Below are 17856 nucleotides of genomic sequence, written 5' to 3' on the forward strand. Positions count from 1 at the left end.
TGCAAACTTGCTTTTTCAGAAATAAATCTATAGGAAACGAATCTATAGAAAAAAAGGAACTCTTTTAAAGGCCTTACAATTTTAAAAAATGACACAATGTAATCTCCATAAGGTAGAGATTTCTGTTGGTTCTATATCCCTAGTGCCTAGAACAAGACTTGGCATATGGTAGGTGCTCAATAAATACATATTGAATTAATAGACATATTTCTAATGATACTGGGATTGACCCCTGGGGTGCTTTACCATTGAGCCACATCCTCAATTCTTTTTATTTATTTATTTATTTTGAGACAGCATTTCATTGAGGTGCTTATGGCTGTGCTTAGTTGCTGAGGCTGGCCTCAAACCTGTGATCCTCCTCCCTCAGCCTCCCAACTCACTGGAATTACTGGTGTGTGCCATTGTGCCAGATTTAAATGAATATTTTAGAAATACCATTTGATTAGAAATTTAAGAAACTATAGGTGATCTGGTAGGCCATAGATCAAGTGGAAACTAAAAAGCCAGATGCAATTTTGCATCTTAAACTGATGTGGAAAGAAGTCCAATAAGACGAATTTTTCTTTTCCATTTACAACTATTAGTTTAAAGCATAACCAATGAGTCCAGTTGAGAAACACCAGGTAATGGATATGTTTTAATATATAAAGTGTCACAATGTAGTTATGTTATGCTAGTCTCTAGAACACAGCTTCCTTGTCTCTGCTCAGGATCCTTGGTGGTTATTATTTACTCTTTTATCCTGGGCTACTGGTAGGCTTAATGAACAAACCAGTTCTGGGCCCTGAGGACTAGAAGGAAAAGGCTTCGTGGCAGCAGGCTCTGAGAGTCACTTCATTTTTCCAAAATGTCCCCATGAGGTTGGAAGCAGTGATGCCAGCACCAGCAGCTCCCTCCGAGAGGAAACTCTCTTCCCAGCTCCAGTGAGAAAGTTCCCAGAGAGGGACACTGATGAGCTGAGCTTGGGTCACCTTCCTGTCCCTTGGACTGATCTCTGTGGCCAGGGAGGAAGGATGGGTTATGTGAGAACTGTTGCCAGGATGGGGAGGGTGGAGCGGCTCCTCAAGACAGGGGCGGGCCATTCCCAGGAGAGAGAGGCCCTGGGCAGACCAACGCCTGTGACCTGTGGCCGTGAAAAGCAAAGCTCTTGTTTGCAGCCTTCAGATAGGTGGCTTCTTACAGTTTGGCCCTGCAAGAGTTTCAAATTCTAGGGTGACCAAAGTCCCTCAGCTTGAGGGTTCTTCAGGTCCAAGGATCAGTTAAACAAAGAGTTAGCCAACAGTCTGCACTGTGTTGTTGTTGCTGCTGGGGACTGAACCCAGGGCCTCCAGCATGCTAAGCACCCAGCCACATCCCCAGCCACAAATAGTCAGCCCTATTTGAAATAAGTTAAAAATAGTTTCATCTGAATTACAAAGATAGTATCAGTGTCTTTCTTTATAGGATCAAAACATTTTTACCACAAATACTTTTTTTTTTTTAAGAGAGAGAGAGAGAGAGAATTTTTAATATTTATTTTTTAGTTTTCGGCGGACACAACATCTTTGTTTGTATGTGATTACTGAGGATTGAACCCGGGCCACACGCATGCCAGGCGAGTGCGCTACCACTTGAGCCACATCCCCAGCCCTACCACAAATTCTTAAGATCTGAATAACCTGATGGATCAACAAATAAAATTTTCTCCATTTTGCTCATTGGAAAGTAAAGCAAGATGTCTTGTGAAGGTCACAATTGATGAGGAGCTGGATTAGCTTCCAGCCTAGTATGTTTTACACCAAAGTCCAGCATCCCAACAAAAAAATGCAGCCCACAGACTAGTGTTTGATATTTGACTTTACTTTATAAAAATACACAACTTAAATACATATGACACTCTGTATACAAGACATAAACAACCAGTAGGTTTAACATTTTCAGCTATTGCAACAGAACAAAAATATGTAAATTACCTTATAAGAGTAAAGGGTTTATTGTTTATTGATAAACTCTGCATTCACAGTCAAGGGGAGGAACGCCCGGAGCCACCCACACACGAAGCAAACCCACCCTGTCCAACGGTCCAACAAGCCATTCAGCGAGGCCTTCACTGCACAGCTTCATATTGCACTGCTTGTTAGACACAGTCGAACCTCTGTGTCACAATTGAGAGCTTTTGTCTTCTCTAGAAACGTCTAATGGAGAGAGAGATCATGTCTAGACAGCATTAAGTGTGTCTTGGAATTGTGCTCAACAGGGGAATCATGAACTGCTCCTCACTCTTCACAACTTGCAGTGGAAGTTGGTTAGCTATTTTGCAGCTAAATTCATTCCCAAAAGTTTTACAAAAATGTTGGCAGACTTAACATGAGCTTGATGGGGTACAGTGGCGAGGGAAGTGCCAAGCTTACTTGTAAGGGGCACTGTCACTATCCGAGGCAAGTGCTCACCACCCCCTTTCTAACTCAGCTGGAAATCGCCCCCTGCCCCTGGCCACTTCTGAACTGACTGATCCGGCCTGCAGGGGTTGCTTGCTGACTCTGGTGATTGTTCAGACTGCATTACCTATGGCTCATTTAATTAATAGTGAAATAGGTACCTGTTTATCGGTATAAAGAAATGTTTACCTCTTGAGAATTCGATACATGAGAACATACTAGAGTATGTTTCCTGAGGTAAATGTAAGCCTTAAAGAGTGGTGTGCAATCTACAGAAGTATAGTGATTTACCTTGGGTAGCAACATAAAGCCCCCCAAGTCTGGGCTTTTAAATTAACAAGCTAATAAAACCAAGGATACATTTATATGAGAAATAAAGTTACAGTTCTGAAGTCAAAAAATATTGACAGCTGAGAATATCAATTCAAAAGGAGGCACAAAAGGCGAACTGAGAAACACAAGGGAGTGTATTTTAAAGTGCTTAGGAAGGGCGGAAGATTAATCTGAAATGCCTCCAGGGATTTCTAACAAGTTTAAAAAGTTTTACTTCTTGGTGACTCAGATGTGGAAGACATGGCTTTTCTTTAATAACAGCTGCTCAAACTTTTTTGAAAAACAAGATCCTTTATAAAAACTTTTTGGCCACTGAAATTATCTGGTAGCTGGGACTGTCACTGGTGTATTTTGAAATCCTAACCGGCTGAAGAATTTTTAATAGGTTGAGCTAGACAGCACACATCTGCACCAAGAATTTTAATGAATGCATAGAGATCTGTGGAGTTTTGCATGAAGTTAGTTACCAAACAACTTTTCATTGCAAATCATGCTTTGTTATTTCTTCATGCCCTGCTGAAGGATTATGGAAATCAGAAAAGTTCTCAGACCCTAAGGCTTAACTTTCTCATTTTATTCCTACTATATAAATAGTATGTGGCCATCCTGAATGTTAATAATGAAGATGTTGGAAACTAAGTCCCAGGAACTAAGAACCAAGCGCAGGCTACATTTCAACGAGTTACTCACTCTTAAGGATACGACTGGAAATACTAAAGAATTTTTTCTGCTATAATTACTCATCTACACATGTAGTAGGATGAGGAGTCACCAGGATAAACACTGGCACCAGCTGTTTTGCAGGGCCACATACTCAGTGAGCTGTCCTATTGACTTGGGCTGGTCCCCCATTCATATGACTCCCATATTCTGTTGAGAGAACAGATCCATGTTGGAATACTTGAGGCATGAAGAAGGCCTTAAGCAAAACTTAGGCCCAAGAAGAGCTTTGGGTTTGAGTTCTGCAATCTCAGAAGCTGTTTTAATGGCCAGAGGAAAATCCCATAAGGGATCATTAAAAGAAAGCATTTTTTATTATTACTCAGATAAACACTCACTTTATAAAACAATGGTTTTCAATGACAAGCTCAATGTAGCCTGAGTACAGCTGTTTTTGGCAGAGGTAAAAGATCCAGGAGACTGCAGTGGCTGGGGAGAAGGCAGATGCTATCTGGCAATCAATATGGGAGAGCTGTTCAAAACTCACATTATAGTAATATTCTATATACTTCAAAGCTCCAATTAGTACAGTGGTTACAGCTAAAAATGTGAGTCAGATAATGAGTGATGGTAGAATGAGTCAAGTGGAGAGACTGGCTCTCAAAGTGCGATAGCAAACGCCAGGCCTGATACTTGCTCTTCATTCCTCCCTGGAACACCCAGGAGACTATGGCAGGAGAATGTAATTCTCTATGTGAAATTAATTTTCATAATCCATAGTTTAAAAATATTACTATCCAGCAATTTGCAGCCCAAGCAGAAATCATAGATTTTGTCCTACACAGATATCTCCCAGTTGCTCTCACAGCATCAATTTCTCTGGCAAACCAGGTCAAGGCTTGGAAGTGGGGATGGAGGAGGCCAGGGTTTTGAGGAGAGATACCTCATGGCAGATGTGAAGTATTTTAAAAAAAGGCAGAGAAGAGGAGAAGCAGAATAATTCTGGGGAGGAATTGAAGAAGAGGCCTAGAGGCCAAGCTCCTCAAGGGGCACCTGCCTTTCCCACCTGTCCCTGGGTAACTGTGAGGAATATGAAAGAGACAAGTGTCATACCAGGACTCCCCTAGAACACAAGCATGCCCCAGCTGGGCTGGCCTTTCCCTGTGGGCATGTGTGTGCACAATCTCCAGGCGTGACCTGCAAGTACTTCTGTCCTGGAGCCCGACTCCTCTCTCCCAGGTGCATGGTGCTCCCTACTGCTGTCGGTAACACTTCTTTGTCAGGGAAGGCCTGAGATCCAGGAAGGGCAGGAATCTGGCTGCCATTGCTTGTCTCTTTTAGGACTGGCTCGTCTCTCCCCCTGGTGGCTGGATAAGGGAACAGGGAATGTCCTAGAGGGGCAGCTCAGAACCATCTGCCCCACTCACACTCTTGCAAAGGGCTGCCCAGAGTTCACTAAGGAGGGCTTGATGGTTCAGACACCCACAAGGAACTCGTGGTAGAAGGAGCGACTTGCTTGAAAGGTCACAGTTAACTCTCAGGGGCATGGATGTGGTTTGCTTGTTTTTTCCCTCCTTCTGTTTTTGCTTCCTTCTTTGATGATAAATTAAAAAAAAAAAAAAGGAAGGAAGGAAGGAAAAAGCAAAGGGTCCCACTGTTCTCTTCCCTCCCCAGAAACCTAGCAGACTTTCCCAAGCAATCGAGGAGGGATGCTACGGCCCAGCGCCTTGGAAGCCCCTCAGGCCGCCTGGCAATCGGAAATGAAGCCCGTGAGCAGAGCCGCCTGGTTCTCTCCACGTGCAACATCTCACTGTGAAGGGCCTAGAGACGCAGCAGGCACTGAGCTACTGATTTATAAATGACAGCCAGGAGGGGGTAGAGCAGTGAGATTCTGGGAAGGAAAGTCCCTGTTGGTTCCTTCCCTTAGGGGCGTCGTCAGTCCAGCCTGCCGCCTGTCTTTCCTTGCTCTACTTGATGTTCTTCAGGAGGGCTGTCCGGGCATTCACCACAGCTTTGAAGGCGTCTTCACTGCCAGGCGCTACACACTTGTCAGGGTGCAGAAGCACAGCGAGCTTCCGGTAGGCTTTGTTGACCTCTTCCCTGTGGAAAGCAGCCGGGCCGGTTAGCACCAGGGTAAGCCCCCCCCCCCCCCCACTTCACTAACATCTCTGCAGTCATCTCCCAAGCGATTATTACCTTTTCTAAAGGCAGGACTAGAAAACTAAAAAACACACAAGCAAATAAGTAACAGGTAACAGGTAACACACAAGTACAAAAAATATGGTGCAACATGAGTACACAAATTCAGGAAAGAGTAAAGGAATGATTGATGGAAACAGGCGGGACTGGGCATCTCAAAGGAACAGGGGCTGGGGCACCGAGAAGGTCCCCTGAGAAGGCTGTGGAAGAAGGGGAGCTTGGAATTAGCCCAGGGTAGGGGGTCTGGAGCCCCTGGGAGGGAACGGACAGGCCAGGAGCAGAGCACAGATGCTGCACTGGGACAGATGACCAAGGAATGCAGTCAGCCAGGGATGAGGGGAGTCACAGAAGGGCCTCAAAAGCACAACAAAACCCCTGGATTTGATCAACAATGACAACAGCAGGTGTTTGATGAGAAACTGGTGCTGGGAAAGCTGTTTCTCAAAATTGAGAGACAGGCAGGAGGTCGTTACAACAACCCAGGTTGAGAACAGGGTTTTAGGTTAAGATGACGGGGACGGGAAGGAGGACACACAAGAGACGCAGAAAGCAAGAGTGGGCGGAAGTGGGTGCAGAGCTGAACATCCAGTGAGGAGACAGCAGGGGCTGGAGAAGAGCGGGGACAGTCTGGGGAAGGCCTGGAAAGGACTGGCCCTTCCTGTCCTGCCCTTCATCCTTCCCAGGTGTCAGGCTCCTAGAGTCCTAAGTATCAGTCACTGCCCGGGTCTGGCTCTACCAGGTTTTATTTTCCACTTTCCTTTTGTCATTCAGGGTCCCAGTTATCCTGGTGTGGGCCAGGCGCTCCAGGCGTCTTTATTTCACATCGGAAGGCTTTCTAGTCTGACTCTCCAAATCAGGAGATGGCCTCCGACACCTTGGCAGTGATGGGTGTTGTGGACGTCAGCCTAGAGAGGCTGAGGATGTAGGGTCTGAGTTAACAGTTCCCCATGTCCTGGGCAAGCATGCTAGGGCTTTTTCTGCTTAAAAGGAATTCTTCTGGATGTGCTGGTTTTAACCTCACATGTAGTGTTTCTACATACATAACTTTGACATGAGTTAACAAGAATGACATTCTCCCTCTTACAGGAAATTTGAATGGACAGAATTTTTATATCTTCAAAGACCTTCTATCCTTGAGGCAGGTACAGACGTCCCTTCCCTTCTCCCCAAGTGTGTCTTGGTCAGGGCCCCAAAAACCACTGCTTCCTGAAAGAGTGTGTCCACAGTGGGTTAGTATCAGGCCAGGCCTTTGCGCTGAGAGTGCCTTTTAAGATTTCTAGGTACAGGAGAGACTCTCAAGGGAGGTTTTTGAAGAAATAAGACTGATGCAGGTGTATAACCTGAACCAATTCTGTTGAAGTGAAGATTTTCTTAAAGTTCAAGAAATAATTAAATAAAGGGCTGGGGCTGTAGCTCAGTTGTAGAGTGTTCAACTGGCACGTGTGAGGCACTGGGCTCGAGCCTTAGCACCACATAAAAACTAATAAATAAAATAAATGTACAGTGTCCATCTATAACTAAAAATATTTTTCAAAAAAATATTAAAAAAGAACGGTAAATATGGGCTGCGGTTGTGGCTCAGTGGTAGAGTGCTTGCCTAGCATACATGAGGTATTGGGTTTGACTCTCAGCATTGCATATAAATGAATAAAAAATAAAGATCCACTGACAACTAAAAAAATTTTTTTTAAAAAAGAGAACAGCAAATAAACACTGTTGGTACTGAACAAATATCAAAATTCTCTGTAACTTAAGAAAAAAAGTGTTTGAAGATTTTCCCCAAATATGCTTCAATACCATATAATAGACCCAGTATAACAGAGGAAAAAGGAGTTTGTGTTTATATTGGTTAAGGATATGGAGATCATGATGTCCTGGAAGCTCTGATCCATTCCAATTAACCAAAGTGAATAAATAAGGAGCCAAAGTTTCTATTTCAGAATACTTTTCTAAGTTCATAATAAGTAGATAAAGAAATCGTTTCTCAATATTAGAGCTAACATCTCTTGGAGACGACATAGGAGTTTAGAATAAGACTATGGAGGTCTAAAAGGACTTTTGTGTGTGTGTGTGTGTGTGTGTGTGTGTGTGTGTGTGTGTGGTGCTGGGGATTGAATCTAGGGCCTTGTGAATGCAAGGCAAGCACTCTAACAAATGAGCTATGGCCCCAGCCCCTAAAAGGACATTTTAAAGAGACACCAATAAGCCAGGCACCATGGTTCATGTCTGGCTGGGCAAGTTAGAAAGACCTTATCTCAAAATAAAAAATTTTAAAAGACTGGTGATTTTGGCTCAGGGGTAGAGCACTTGCCCATCATACACAAGACCCTGGGTTCCACACCAGCACTGAACCAAAAAAGAAAAAAAAAAAAAGATACCAATAAGCTTTGTGCTCTATTAATAAAGTCATTGGATTCCTTCCAAATTCAAAGTGTCTTCAGTACTCCTGGTGAGTTAAGAGTGACCAATAACAGCTTCCCTTTCCCTTCCCCTCTTTCCTTTTGAACTTTAAAAAGAGATGCTTGACTGCTTTTGGTGTTGACAAGGCAATTTCAAAATACAATGTTTCTTTTGTGGCATTTAAGGTAAAAATGTAAGAAGGGAGAATTATGGGAAAGAGAGCTATGATGCAAATAAGACCCTCATAAGTTATAATATATGTAGTAACAGTAGTATTATGTCATTAAGAATTATATTACCATACTGAGTAATAATTTATTTTTGCATAAGTAATGAAGAATAGCAATTATATTTATTTTCTCCCCAAATAATTCTTTTGGCTAAAATAGAATGGCTTAACATACATACACTCACAGATGAGGAACCAGCAAGGTTTTTGAGAAGAGCACCTAGACACACAGTGTTCCAGGGTCAAGAATCAGTAATGCCACTATCTGTTGGGGGTCTTGACCATGGTTAATCTCACTGAACCCCAGTTTCCCCAGATGAAAACTTTGGACAAGTTGATTGCTAATATGCTTTCCTCCCCCTAAAATTCTATGATTTAAGAAATATCTTTTGTAAAAATTTTTTAGGATACATTCTCTCTCAGACCAAAGCACAGCCTCTTTCATGAAGGGTTTACACAGACACATGATATAGCTCCCTTAGCAGGCAATTGTGTCTTCTGATTCGATATTCTGATTTGTCTCTTTGATATTCAATTAATTTAATGAAGCAGAGTCACTGTATGGTCTATTTGCACATATTTTCATGTTTCCAGCCAATTAAAAGAAGATAATTGCACCCATAATTTGGGCAACCGAGTCTCTCTCTTTCTGATAGCACTCAGCACTAGATATCCTAGATACCACTTACCTTGAGGCCCCAGGTTTGACTCCCAGCATGTCCCAACTATCTTTACTATTTCGAATTCTGCGAATGGTGTCTGCTTGTTCTTTGGTGAAACTAGTACTGCTATTTGTGGTAGGACGTTTTCCGCCATTTTCACATAAATCAACTATAGACACATAAAAGGTCTGTAAGAAGAAAACATGTGCCAGAGTAGAAGTGATTTCTGAAAATAGGAATTCCTTTCAAGCATCAACTTAACGACTTTTAACATATTCCAATAAGTCACGAATAAAGCAAATATGTACTTTGGAACTTTTCCTCTTCTACTATTTAAATATATGTACTCCTATACCTTAATACAGAAAAAATATAAGGAATAAAATTAAAATGGCTCATAATCCTACTCTCAGATAACCACACTTTAAGGTTAAAAAGTAATAGAAAGCCTGTAATCCCAGCAACTTGGGAGGCTGAGGCAGTAGGATGACAAGTTTGAGGGCAGCCTTCTCAGAATAAAAAATAATAAAAGGCTGGGATGTAGCTCAGTGGTAGAGCACCTCTAAGTTCAATTACCAGTACCAAAAATAAAATTAAATAACAAAAGTAACAGATGAACGCTGTTAGAAAAATTCAAATTGTATAGTGAGATAACCATTGTTAGCAAATTTTTCTGGAAGAAAACTGTCACATACTCACAAGTATACTGTCACACACTCACATCCATACTCTATAAATCACTGCATCAAAGAGAACAAACACATTGCTTAGCAGCTGGCATTTTTTCACATAATAACACATCTTGGAATCTTTCTATAGTTACATTTAGAGACTTTTGTTCTTTTTACATGACTGTTCGGTATTTTACTGTATGGCTACACCATAATTTATTTAACCAATCTTCTTCTCATGGGCACATCCAATGTTCCCAGTCCTTTGACTACAATAAAAAATATTTCAGTGAATATTTTTGAGTGTCTACATCTCTGAATACTTGTAGAGATGCTGCTTTAGGATAAATTCTTAAAAGCAGAACTGTTGAATAAGAGCACGTGTGCATCTTAATTTTTTGTTTTGACAACTGTTGTCCACAGAGGCTATAGCAGTTCACAATCCCATCACTGTGTGAGTGCCCATTTCCCCACACCCTCATTTACAGTGGGCATTATTGTAATTTTTGACAATCTGAGATGATGATAGAGCTTTGGTTTACATCTCTTTCATTATAAGTGAAAGTGAGAATCTTTTCATATGCTATGGCCTTTTCTTCTGCAAACTTGATATTCCTTACCCACTTTTATGATTTTTAAGTGAAAACTATTATTTGGGCCTGCTCATGTTTCACACTCTGTGCACTGTAACTATTATTGAATAACTTTACTAAAATATGTTAATTTAATACACTATAGCTGCTTTTAATTGCCTTATCTCCTTTCCCCTCAGTTTCTTTTAAAATATCTTCCTCTTGGGGCTGGGATTGTGGCTCAGAGGTAGAGCGCTTGCCTAGCATGCATGAGGCAGTGGGTTCGATCCTTGCACCACATAAAAATAAAGATATATGTCCACCTATAACTAAAAAAATAAATATTAATAAAATAAAATTTCTTTCTCTTTTTGAAAAATATGTATCTATTTTAGTTGTAAATGGACCTTTATTTTATTCATATATGGTGCTGAAACTCAAACCCAGGGCCTCACACATGCTAGGCAACTGCTCTACCACTAAGCCACAACCCCAGCCCTATTTTGTATTTTATTTAGAGACAAGGTCTCACTGAGTTGCTTAGTGATCCTCATGAACTTGTGATCCTCCTGCCTCAGTCTCCTGAGCCACTGGGATTACAGGCATATGCCAATGTGCCTAGCTTTTAGTCAACTTTTATATTATTCTTTGTTAACAATATCAATCAGACAAACTAAATTCCTTCCTGACACAAAGCATCTACTAAGTAGATAGGAAATAAAAGAAAATGTTAAACCAGGGCTGGCTCAGCAGTACAGTGCTCCCTAGCCTGTGGGAGGCTCTGGGTTTGATCCTCAGCACCACATAAAAATAAATAAAATAAAGGTATTGTTTCCAACTACAACTAAAAAGTATTTAAAAAAAAAAAAGAAAGAAAGAAAGAAAATATTAAACTAAACCAGCAGGAAGCACTCTATGTGCAGACTTACAAAACAGTGTTTTTATATTCTTATTAGCCTTTTTTATTTTTTGAAGCAGACTAATTTGTCCATTAGTTCTACCCAAGATTTATCTACATGGATAAAAGCCATCTAAAAGGGTTCACAGATGTTTGCTAGTGGTATGCATCAGTAACATTTTCTTCTAGTCTATGAGTTGACCTGAAATATAAATACAGACTTCTGAGGGCACAAGTACTCATTTATAACACTTACAGAAGACAAGCTGCGGTGTGATAAATGGAACACTAGAAGTGAAGTCAAAGCCTGTTTAATTTCATGTGTAAGTTCTAACCATGATAGAGTAATAGGTCTTGGACTAGCCCTCCTGTCCAACCACCACCAAACTGGACAATATATGGGGCAACTATTTGTAGGCCACAGACAACATCAAGTTTAAGACTACGTCCTGGGAGGTAAGCCCCACGATCACTTGCTTCTCCACCTGCAGGCCATTTTCTGACTGAGAGCTTGTCTGAGCAGACAGAGTGCCTTTGAGAGAAGAAGGGAGACATCAGAGTTTGAGAGCACTGAAGTGGCTAGAATCTGCAGAGCAGGACATTTGAAAAGAGGGAGATGTGCAGAACTGGGCTCCAAGTCCATGGGGGATCCTCATGTGTTTACAGCAGAGGGTCAGGCTATACGTACACAGGGTAAGATCATTTGAGTTACCAGAGAACAGGTAATTTAGAGTTGGGAACAGAACCAATATGCCAGAGGTCCAGTGGTGCTAGGGGAAGATATGTCCAGCCAGCACTTGAGTTTGGCCTTACCAGGGTGAAGAGATTGCTGTGATACCTCATTAACACCCCTGGCATCTAGCTGAGGAGCCACAGAAGGGCTGTGCTTTAGGAGTTAGACTCAGAATAACCAGAAACAAGAAGATCTACAACGGAGACAGAATTTGAAGAGAAGTCTTGTCAAATAAGAAGGACTTGGGAAATGCTTTGGGCTTCCTTTAGATCCTTGCTATTAAAGCAAAAAACAGAAACAAAAAAAAAAAAAAAAAAACCTACATAAGTTTATTGTGATTTTCCAATAATTGAACTGTTTCTTGAAAAAAGAATTGACATCCTTGAGGAAGATTTTAAAAAATATCTATATATGTATAGGGTCTCTACAATGTATTATCTATAGGTTTGGTATTTGTCAAAAAAATTATATTCATATAAAGAACCAAGAAACTGTGATCAATAGTCAGGAAAAAAGTAGTTAATAGAAACTGAACCTAAAATGGCTCAAATGTTGACCTTAACAAAAACTTTAAAACAGCTCTTACAAATATCTAAAAGAGGTAAAGGAAAATATATTCAAAAAATTAAAGGAAAATATACTCTTATAAGTGAGCAAATAAGGAATCTCAGCAGAGAATTGGGAACTGTACAGAAGAACTAAATGCAAATTCTAGAATCGAAACATACAGAGTTGAAAAATTCGCTCAGTGTGTTTAACAGCTGATTGTCAATGAACTTTAAATCAACAGAGACTATACGCAATCTAAAAAATGGGGGAATATGGAGGAAAAGTAAATATAGCCCCAGGGACTGTGGGACAAAATCAAATGGCCTGATACACATATAACCAGAGCATAAGAAGGAGAATGAAATGAAAAATATATTTGAGGAAGTAATGGTGAAAACAAAAATAAACAAAAAATTTCCCAAACCTGATGAAAAACACCTACCTATCCATCTCAGAAACTCAACAGCCCCAAATAATATTGGTATGAAGAGAAATTCACTCAGCACTTTATAGTCCAACTGCTGAAAAACACAGAGGAACTCTTGAAAGCAGCCAGAGGGGGAAAGGCAGACCGTGTAGAGAGGAATAAGAGTAAGAATGAACGTTTACATCTCATGGGGACAACAGAGGCCAGAAAAGAATGAACCAACATCTTTAAAGTGCTGGAAAAATTTTAAGGTGTGGAAATGCTAATTACCATGATGTGACCACTACACATTGTATATGTGTATCAAATTATCACACCATGCTCTATGGTAATGTACAACTAAATAATAAAAAAATAGAGTAAAAAAGAAATGTAATCTATAAGTCATTACTTATATGCCTTAGACAAGTCACTTTACTATCCTACCCTTAGATTTTCTCATATATGAAATGAAAATAATACCTGTCATACAATAATGTTATATGTCTCAAATGAGATGAAATATATAAATGTCTCTATATTGTAAAATACCATTTAAGTTGTAAGTATCATTATTGCACACATAGGGACAGACTCACATAACTGTATGAAAAGAATAGAAAGCAAGGCAAACCAACGTTAACCTGATCCTGAAATAGAAGCCACTGACGCCCAATTCAGCCTGTCAGCCAAAGATCAAACCTGTCTTCTAGGAGGAGAGGTGACATCTTGTGAGAAAGAAATTCAGCATAAAAGATTAAATATAATCCCACTCAATAATTAAGAAAAATTCTTTACAGTACTAACTACTCTGTTTAAAATCCTAAAAATACCAACTATAGTCATAAAAAGAAAAATACATTATTCATATCATCATGTAATTAAGAGTTGATTTATAACTTCTTGTTCTAAATAGCCTCCTTCTCTTGAAGTGATTCAAGATTAGTAGGTTTGAAGAAGTGACCATTTATTCAGGTTGCTATGTGAGCACATCCTTCTAGTGTCTGCTTGATTGGTGAAGCCTTATTTATTTATTTTTAATATATTTTTTTCAGTTATAATTGGACACAATACCTTTATTTTACTTATTTTTATGTGGTGCTGAGGATCGAGCCCAGTGCCTTGCACGTGCTAGGCAAGCGCTGTACCGCTGAGCCACAACCCCAGCCTGTGAGGCCTTATTTTTAAGTGTGACTGGTTGGATTCTATAATGATAGTCTCCTTTATTTGCACCCCTGTGGACTACAATATTGGATTATATTAGCTGTGGCAAGGCAGATTTGCCACAGTAACACTTCCATTGATTCTGTATACAAATATAACACTTTTATTAAACTTGGGTAGTTTTAAAGAAAATTGTTTTCTTACTTAACCCATTACGTCCCATTGTCCTACACATAGGACAACTATAAAAATTTAAATTAAGCAATTGTATAGGTGTCCTAAAATTTTTTTATTGGTTTTTATGGGTGTCCTATATACAGGACAATGGGACATAATGGGTTGAGTGGTACAATAACTTATTGACTACATTTGATGAACATCAGAATTACCTGGAGAGCTTTTTTAAAATATAGATTCGTGATTCCATAACAACAGTAAGCTTCCAGTAGGCATGAGCCCAGAAATCTATATTTTGGAGAATTTCCCCAGGTTATTTTAGGGTTAGCATCATTGATTTTATTTTTTTAAGTACACGACTATGGAATGTATTACAATTTTTATTCCACATATAGAACACAATTTTTCATATCTTAGTATATAAAGTATGTTCATGCCAATTCATGTCTTTATACATGTACTACTTTTTTTTTTTTTTTGCATTACAATTCTTATTACACATATATACCACAATTTTTCCTATCTCTGTTTATATATAAAGAGGTTGACACCCAATTCGTGTCTTCATACATGAACTTTGGATAATGATGTCCATCACATTCCACCATCCTTGCTAATTCCCAGGTAGTTTTGATGCTCCCCCAAGTCTGAGCTATAACCGACTGCAGACAGATCACTCATGAGCTCCCGCTCTCTCCACCTTTAGAGAAAGACCTTATTCTAATGAGAAATTCCTATTGTTTTCTGCGTCTCCTAATTTCCACTAAAAGGCAGCATGGCTGGCCTTGATGCTAACCCTAAAATAACCAAGAGCTTGGTTACCTGGAACATCTCATTGATCCCTTCTCCAGTTTGCGCTGAGGTTTCAAAGTACAGGAACCCTTTGCTTTCCGCCCAGAGACGCCCTTCACTTTCATCTATGCAGCGGTGCTTGGTGCAGTCGATCTGAAATAGAAAAAGTTGGGGGCGGAGAGAAGATTCCAACATTGTCCACTAGAATAGACTCAGGGGGGTCTTTGTCAATCCTTTACTGAGGCAAAAACTATTTTTAATGAGCCCCAGCACAAGTATATAAAATTATTAGGACAAAAAGAGCAAAACAAATAAAGAACAAACAACCTGCCTGTCGGCTGGTCTTCGGGTTCCCACTTCCCCCGTGGGAAGGCTGCTGCTGCCCACCTCTGTAGAAAACGCTTCAATTATCTGCCATTTCCTGGAGCCCAAGCTTGCTTTCCACAGCCACATGTCACTAGTGAATGTCCCTCCTCCCATCAGGGCAGAGTGTGATTATTATGGAGGTCTACCTCTCCCACTGTCACCAACATCCTTCCCCAAGTAGGACACCAGGGAAAAAAATGGATAAAAGTCCTGATATCCCAGGTTTGGGGTTTTTGTTGTGATCTGTTTTTAGATGAGGACATATATTTTGAAAGGTTGCCTATTCCTAAACTTAAGAATAAAGAAATTTCTTTCTTTTTTTTTTTAATGAACACAATGCCTTTCTTTATTTATTTTATGTGGTGCTAAGGATCGAACTCAGTGCCTCACACATGCAAAGCAAGGGCTCTACCAATGAGCCATAACCCCAGCCCAAGAAATTCCTTTTTGTTGGTTCCCCCAAACTCTCAGATCTGGACTCTTCCCTAGAAAGATGAGCATTACAGTTCCAAAGCAGTTACCTTGTTGGCGCACACTACAAATACAATATTGTCCATGTTCCCGTGAGGCCCAAGCTCCTGCTTCATCTCTGCCAGCCAGGCATCCAGGGCATCAAAGGAGTCTTTCTGCCCCACGTCATAGACCAGCATCACACCCTGCGTGTCCTTGTAAAACTCATTGCGGACCTTGGGTGGAAGAACAGATGCACAGGATGTAGGTTTTGTGATTTTATAAGAATGTATTTCATAATCATTAACTAGGCAAAGTGTGTTCTTCTATGTAGTCATGGCATTTGCTGTCATTCCTCAGGATTTACTTGTTCTTAGAGGACTTTTTATAAAATCAAAGTAACTTAACTTTTAAAAATCTATTACCATACAAGGACTTAGAGCAGAAGGAAGTGTCTTCCTGCCCACCCTTCCCACCTCCAGTTCTACTCCCCAGGAGTAATCACTTTTTAATTGTTAGTAGACCTTAAAAAGAACACCAATTATATGAAGTTCTTAGGAGGATGAGTGAACAACTAAAAAGAACCTAAAGCATAAATGACACAAATATCAGCCACAGGTTCATCCTTTTATATATATCACATCCAAAAGATGGCTCTCCCCAGTGCTAGGCACAGCTTCCCTGACTGTTGGGGTCTATATACCAACTTTTGAATTTCAAGGTCAGAGCCTCAGTGTAATAATAGGGCAAAACCACAGGCTCTGGACGCAGATAGATCTGGGTTCACACTTACTTACTAGTTGTGTGATCTTGGGCAAGTCACTTAACCTCTCTGCGTCTCAGTTTCCTCATCTGCAAAATGGGGATAATACTCTTACTTCATGGGGTTATTATGAGGATTAAATGAGATAATGAAGGCAGAGTACTTAACAGGGGTGCCTGGAAAACAATGGGTATCTTCACCTTCTTCCTTTCTTCCCTGCATTCATTATTGAATTTTTAAAAATATTTTTTTAGTTGTCAATGGACTTTTATTTTATTTATTTATATGCAGTGCTGAGAATTGAACCCAGGGCCTCACACATGCTAGGCAAGTGCTCTACCACTGAGCCCCAGCCCCAGCCCATCATTATTTGATTTTTCTGTGGTGTTTCATTAGAAATGGCAACTTGCTTCTGGGGCATAGCTACAACTCTAGGAAGAAGTGGCATGAAATACAGGGCACACTAACAGAGCAGAATCAATAAGAGGCTAGGTGAGCAAGGAGGGGGTTCAGGCTAAAATTCCAGGAAGACCCTTTTAAGAGGCCACAGTTAAACATTCTTTTCACAAAATCCCAATATGTACCCAGACCCACACTAGATGTGTAGTAAGAAATGAAGGTATCTTACACACATCAGGTACGAGTGTCCATACATAGACATACCTGGATCAGGAATACAAGGTCTATAAATCTACAGAACCTAAGAGGCTATCTTCTGAAGTGAAGACCAGTGTTTATTCTCCTGTCACTTCCTTTCCATTCAAAACAAAAAGAATTTGAAATGACAAGCAATGAGCAACAGTCTTCTCCCCTCAGCAGGGTGGTCTTGAGCCCTTCTGCAGCACCCAATGATGACTCTTCCTTCTTTCCAGAAGCTCTTGCTGCCTTGGCCTTCATGTACTACGTTCTCCAGGTTCTTAAACTCTCTTTCACCAATTCATCTCCTCCCCATTGGCCCCACTCCAGCTCATCACCAAGCCCTTCCAAATCCCATCCTGGGCCCTCTTCCCTTCTCTCTCACTCCTTCCTTCTAAGCAATATCAAATGCTTGTACAGGTTCAACCGTGAGAATCTCTAAGATGAGCCTTCTCAAATTGGCTTTCAGACCTGCATTTCTAATTAGTACAGGACTCTTCTAGTTGAACGTCCTGTTGGAATCTCCAATTCAATATGTATAACAGGGACAACTTATTTCTTCATCTCATTCTTTCTTAAGCTTTTCCTTCTCTTGGACATCAATGATGAATCCCACATCATTCTTTCAGTCATTTGAGTTGAAAGTTTGGTGTCCACCGTTGGTGCTTTCTTTTCTCTTTGTTCAGCAGATTTGGACAATCCAGTAGAAGTCACCTGTGCCATGTTTATTCTCCTGTCACTTCCTTTCCATTCTTGCTTCCAACATTCTCTCTTGA

At 40.4% G+C, this 17856-nt stretch overlaps 1 protein-coding gene across 4 annotated transcripts in view; it reads right to left on the minus strand.

Moving 5' to 3' along the window:
• Nucleotides 1-1821: 1821 nt before the first annotated feature.
• Nucleotides 1822-17856, minus strand: part of Dnajc27 (DnaJ heat shock protein family (Hsp40) member C27) — a 35989-nt gene continuing 19954 nt past the window's right edge. For 2 of the 4 annotated variants that reach the window (XM_027933508.2, XM_071601396.1), the window contains exons 4-7: nt 15753-15917; nt 14896-15018; nt 8931-9091; nt 1822-5513 (exon numbers count right to left, since the gene is read on the minus strand). In XM_027933508.2, the coding sequence (XP_027789309.1) occupies nt 5381-5513; nt 8931-9091; nt 14896-15018; nt 15753-15917 (582 nt within the window). In that variant the 3' untranslated portion in view covers nt 1822-5380. Of the gene's footprint in view, nt 5514-8930; nt 9092-14236; nt 14774-14895; nt 15019-15752; nt 15918-17856 lie in introns of those variants that run through there. The other 2 variants (XM_071601397.1, XM_071601398.1) reach the window with 2 other exon arrangements.

The sequence above is a fragment of the Marmota flaviventris genome, chromosome 14 (assembly GCF_047511675.1).
Source record: "Marmota flaviventris isolate mMarFla1 chromosome 14, mMarFla1.hap1, whole genome shotgun sequence".
Lineage (NCBI taxonomy): Eukaryota > Metazoa > Chordata > Mammalia > Rodentia > Sciuridae > Marmota > Marmota flaviventris.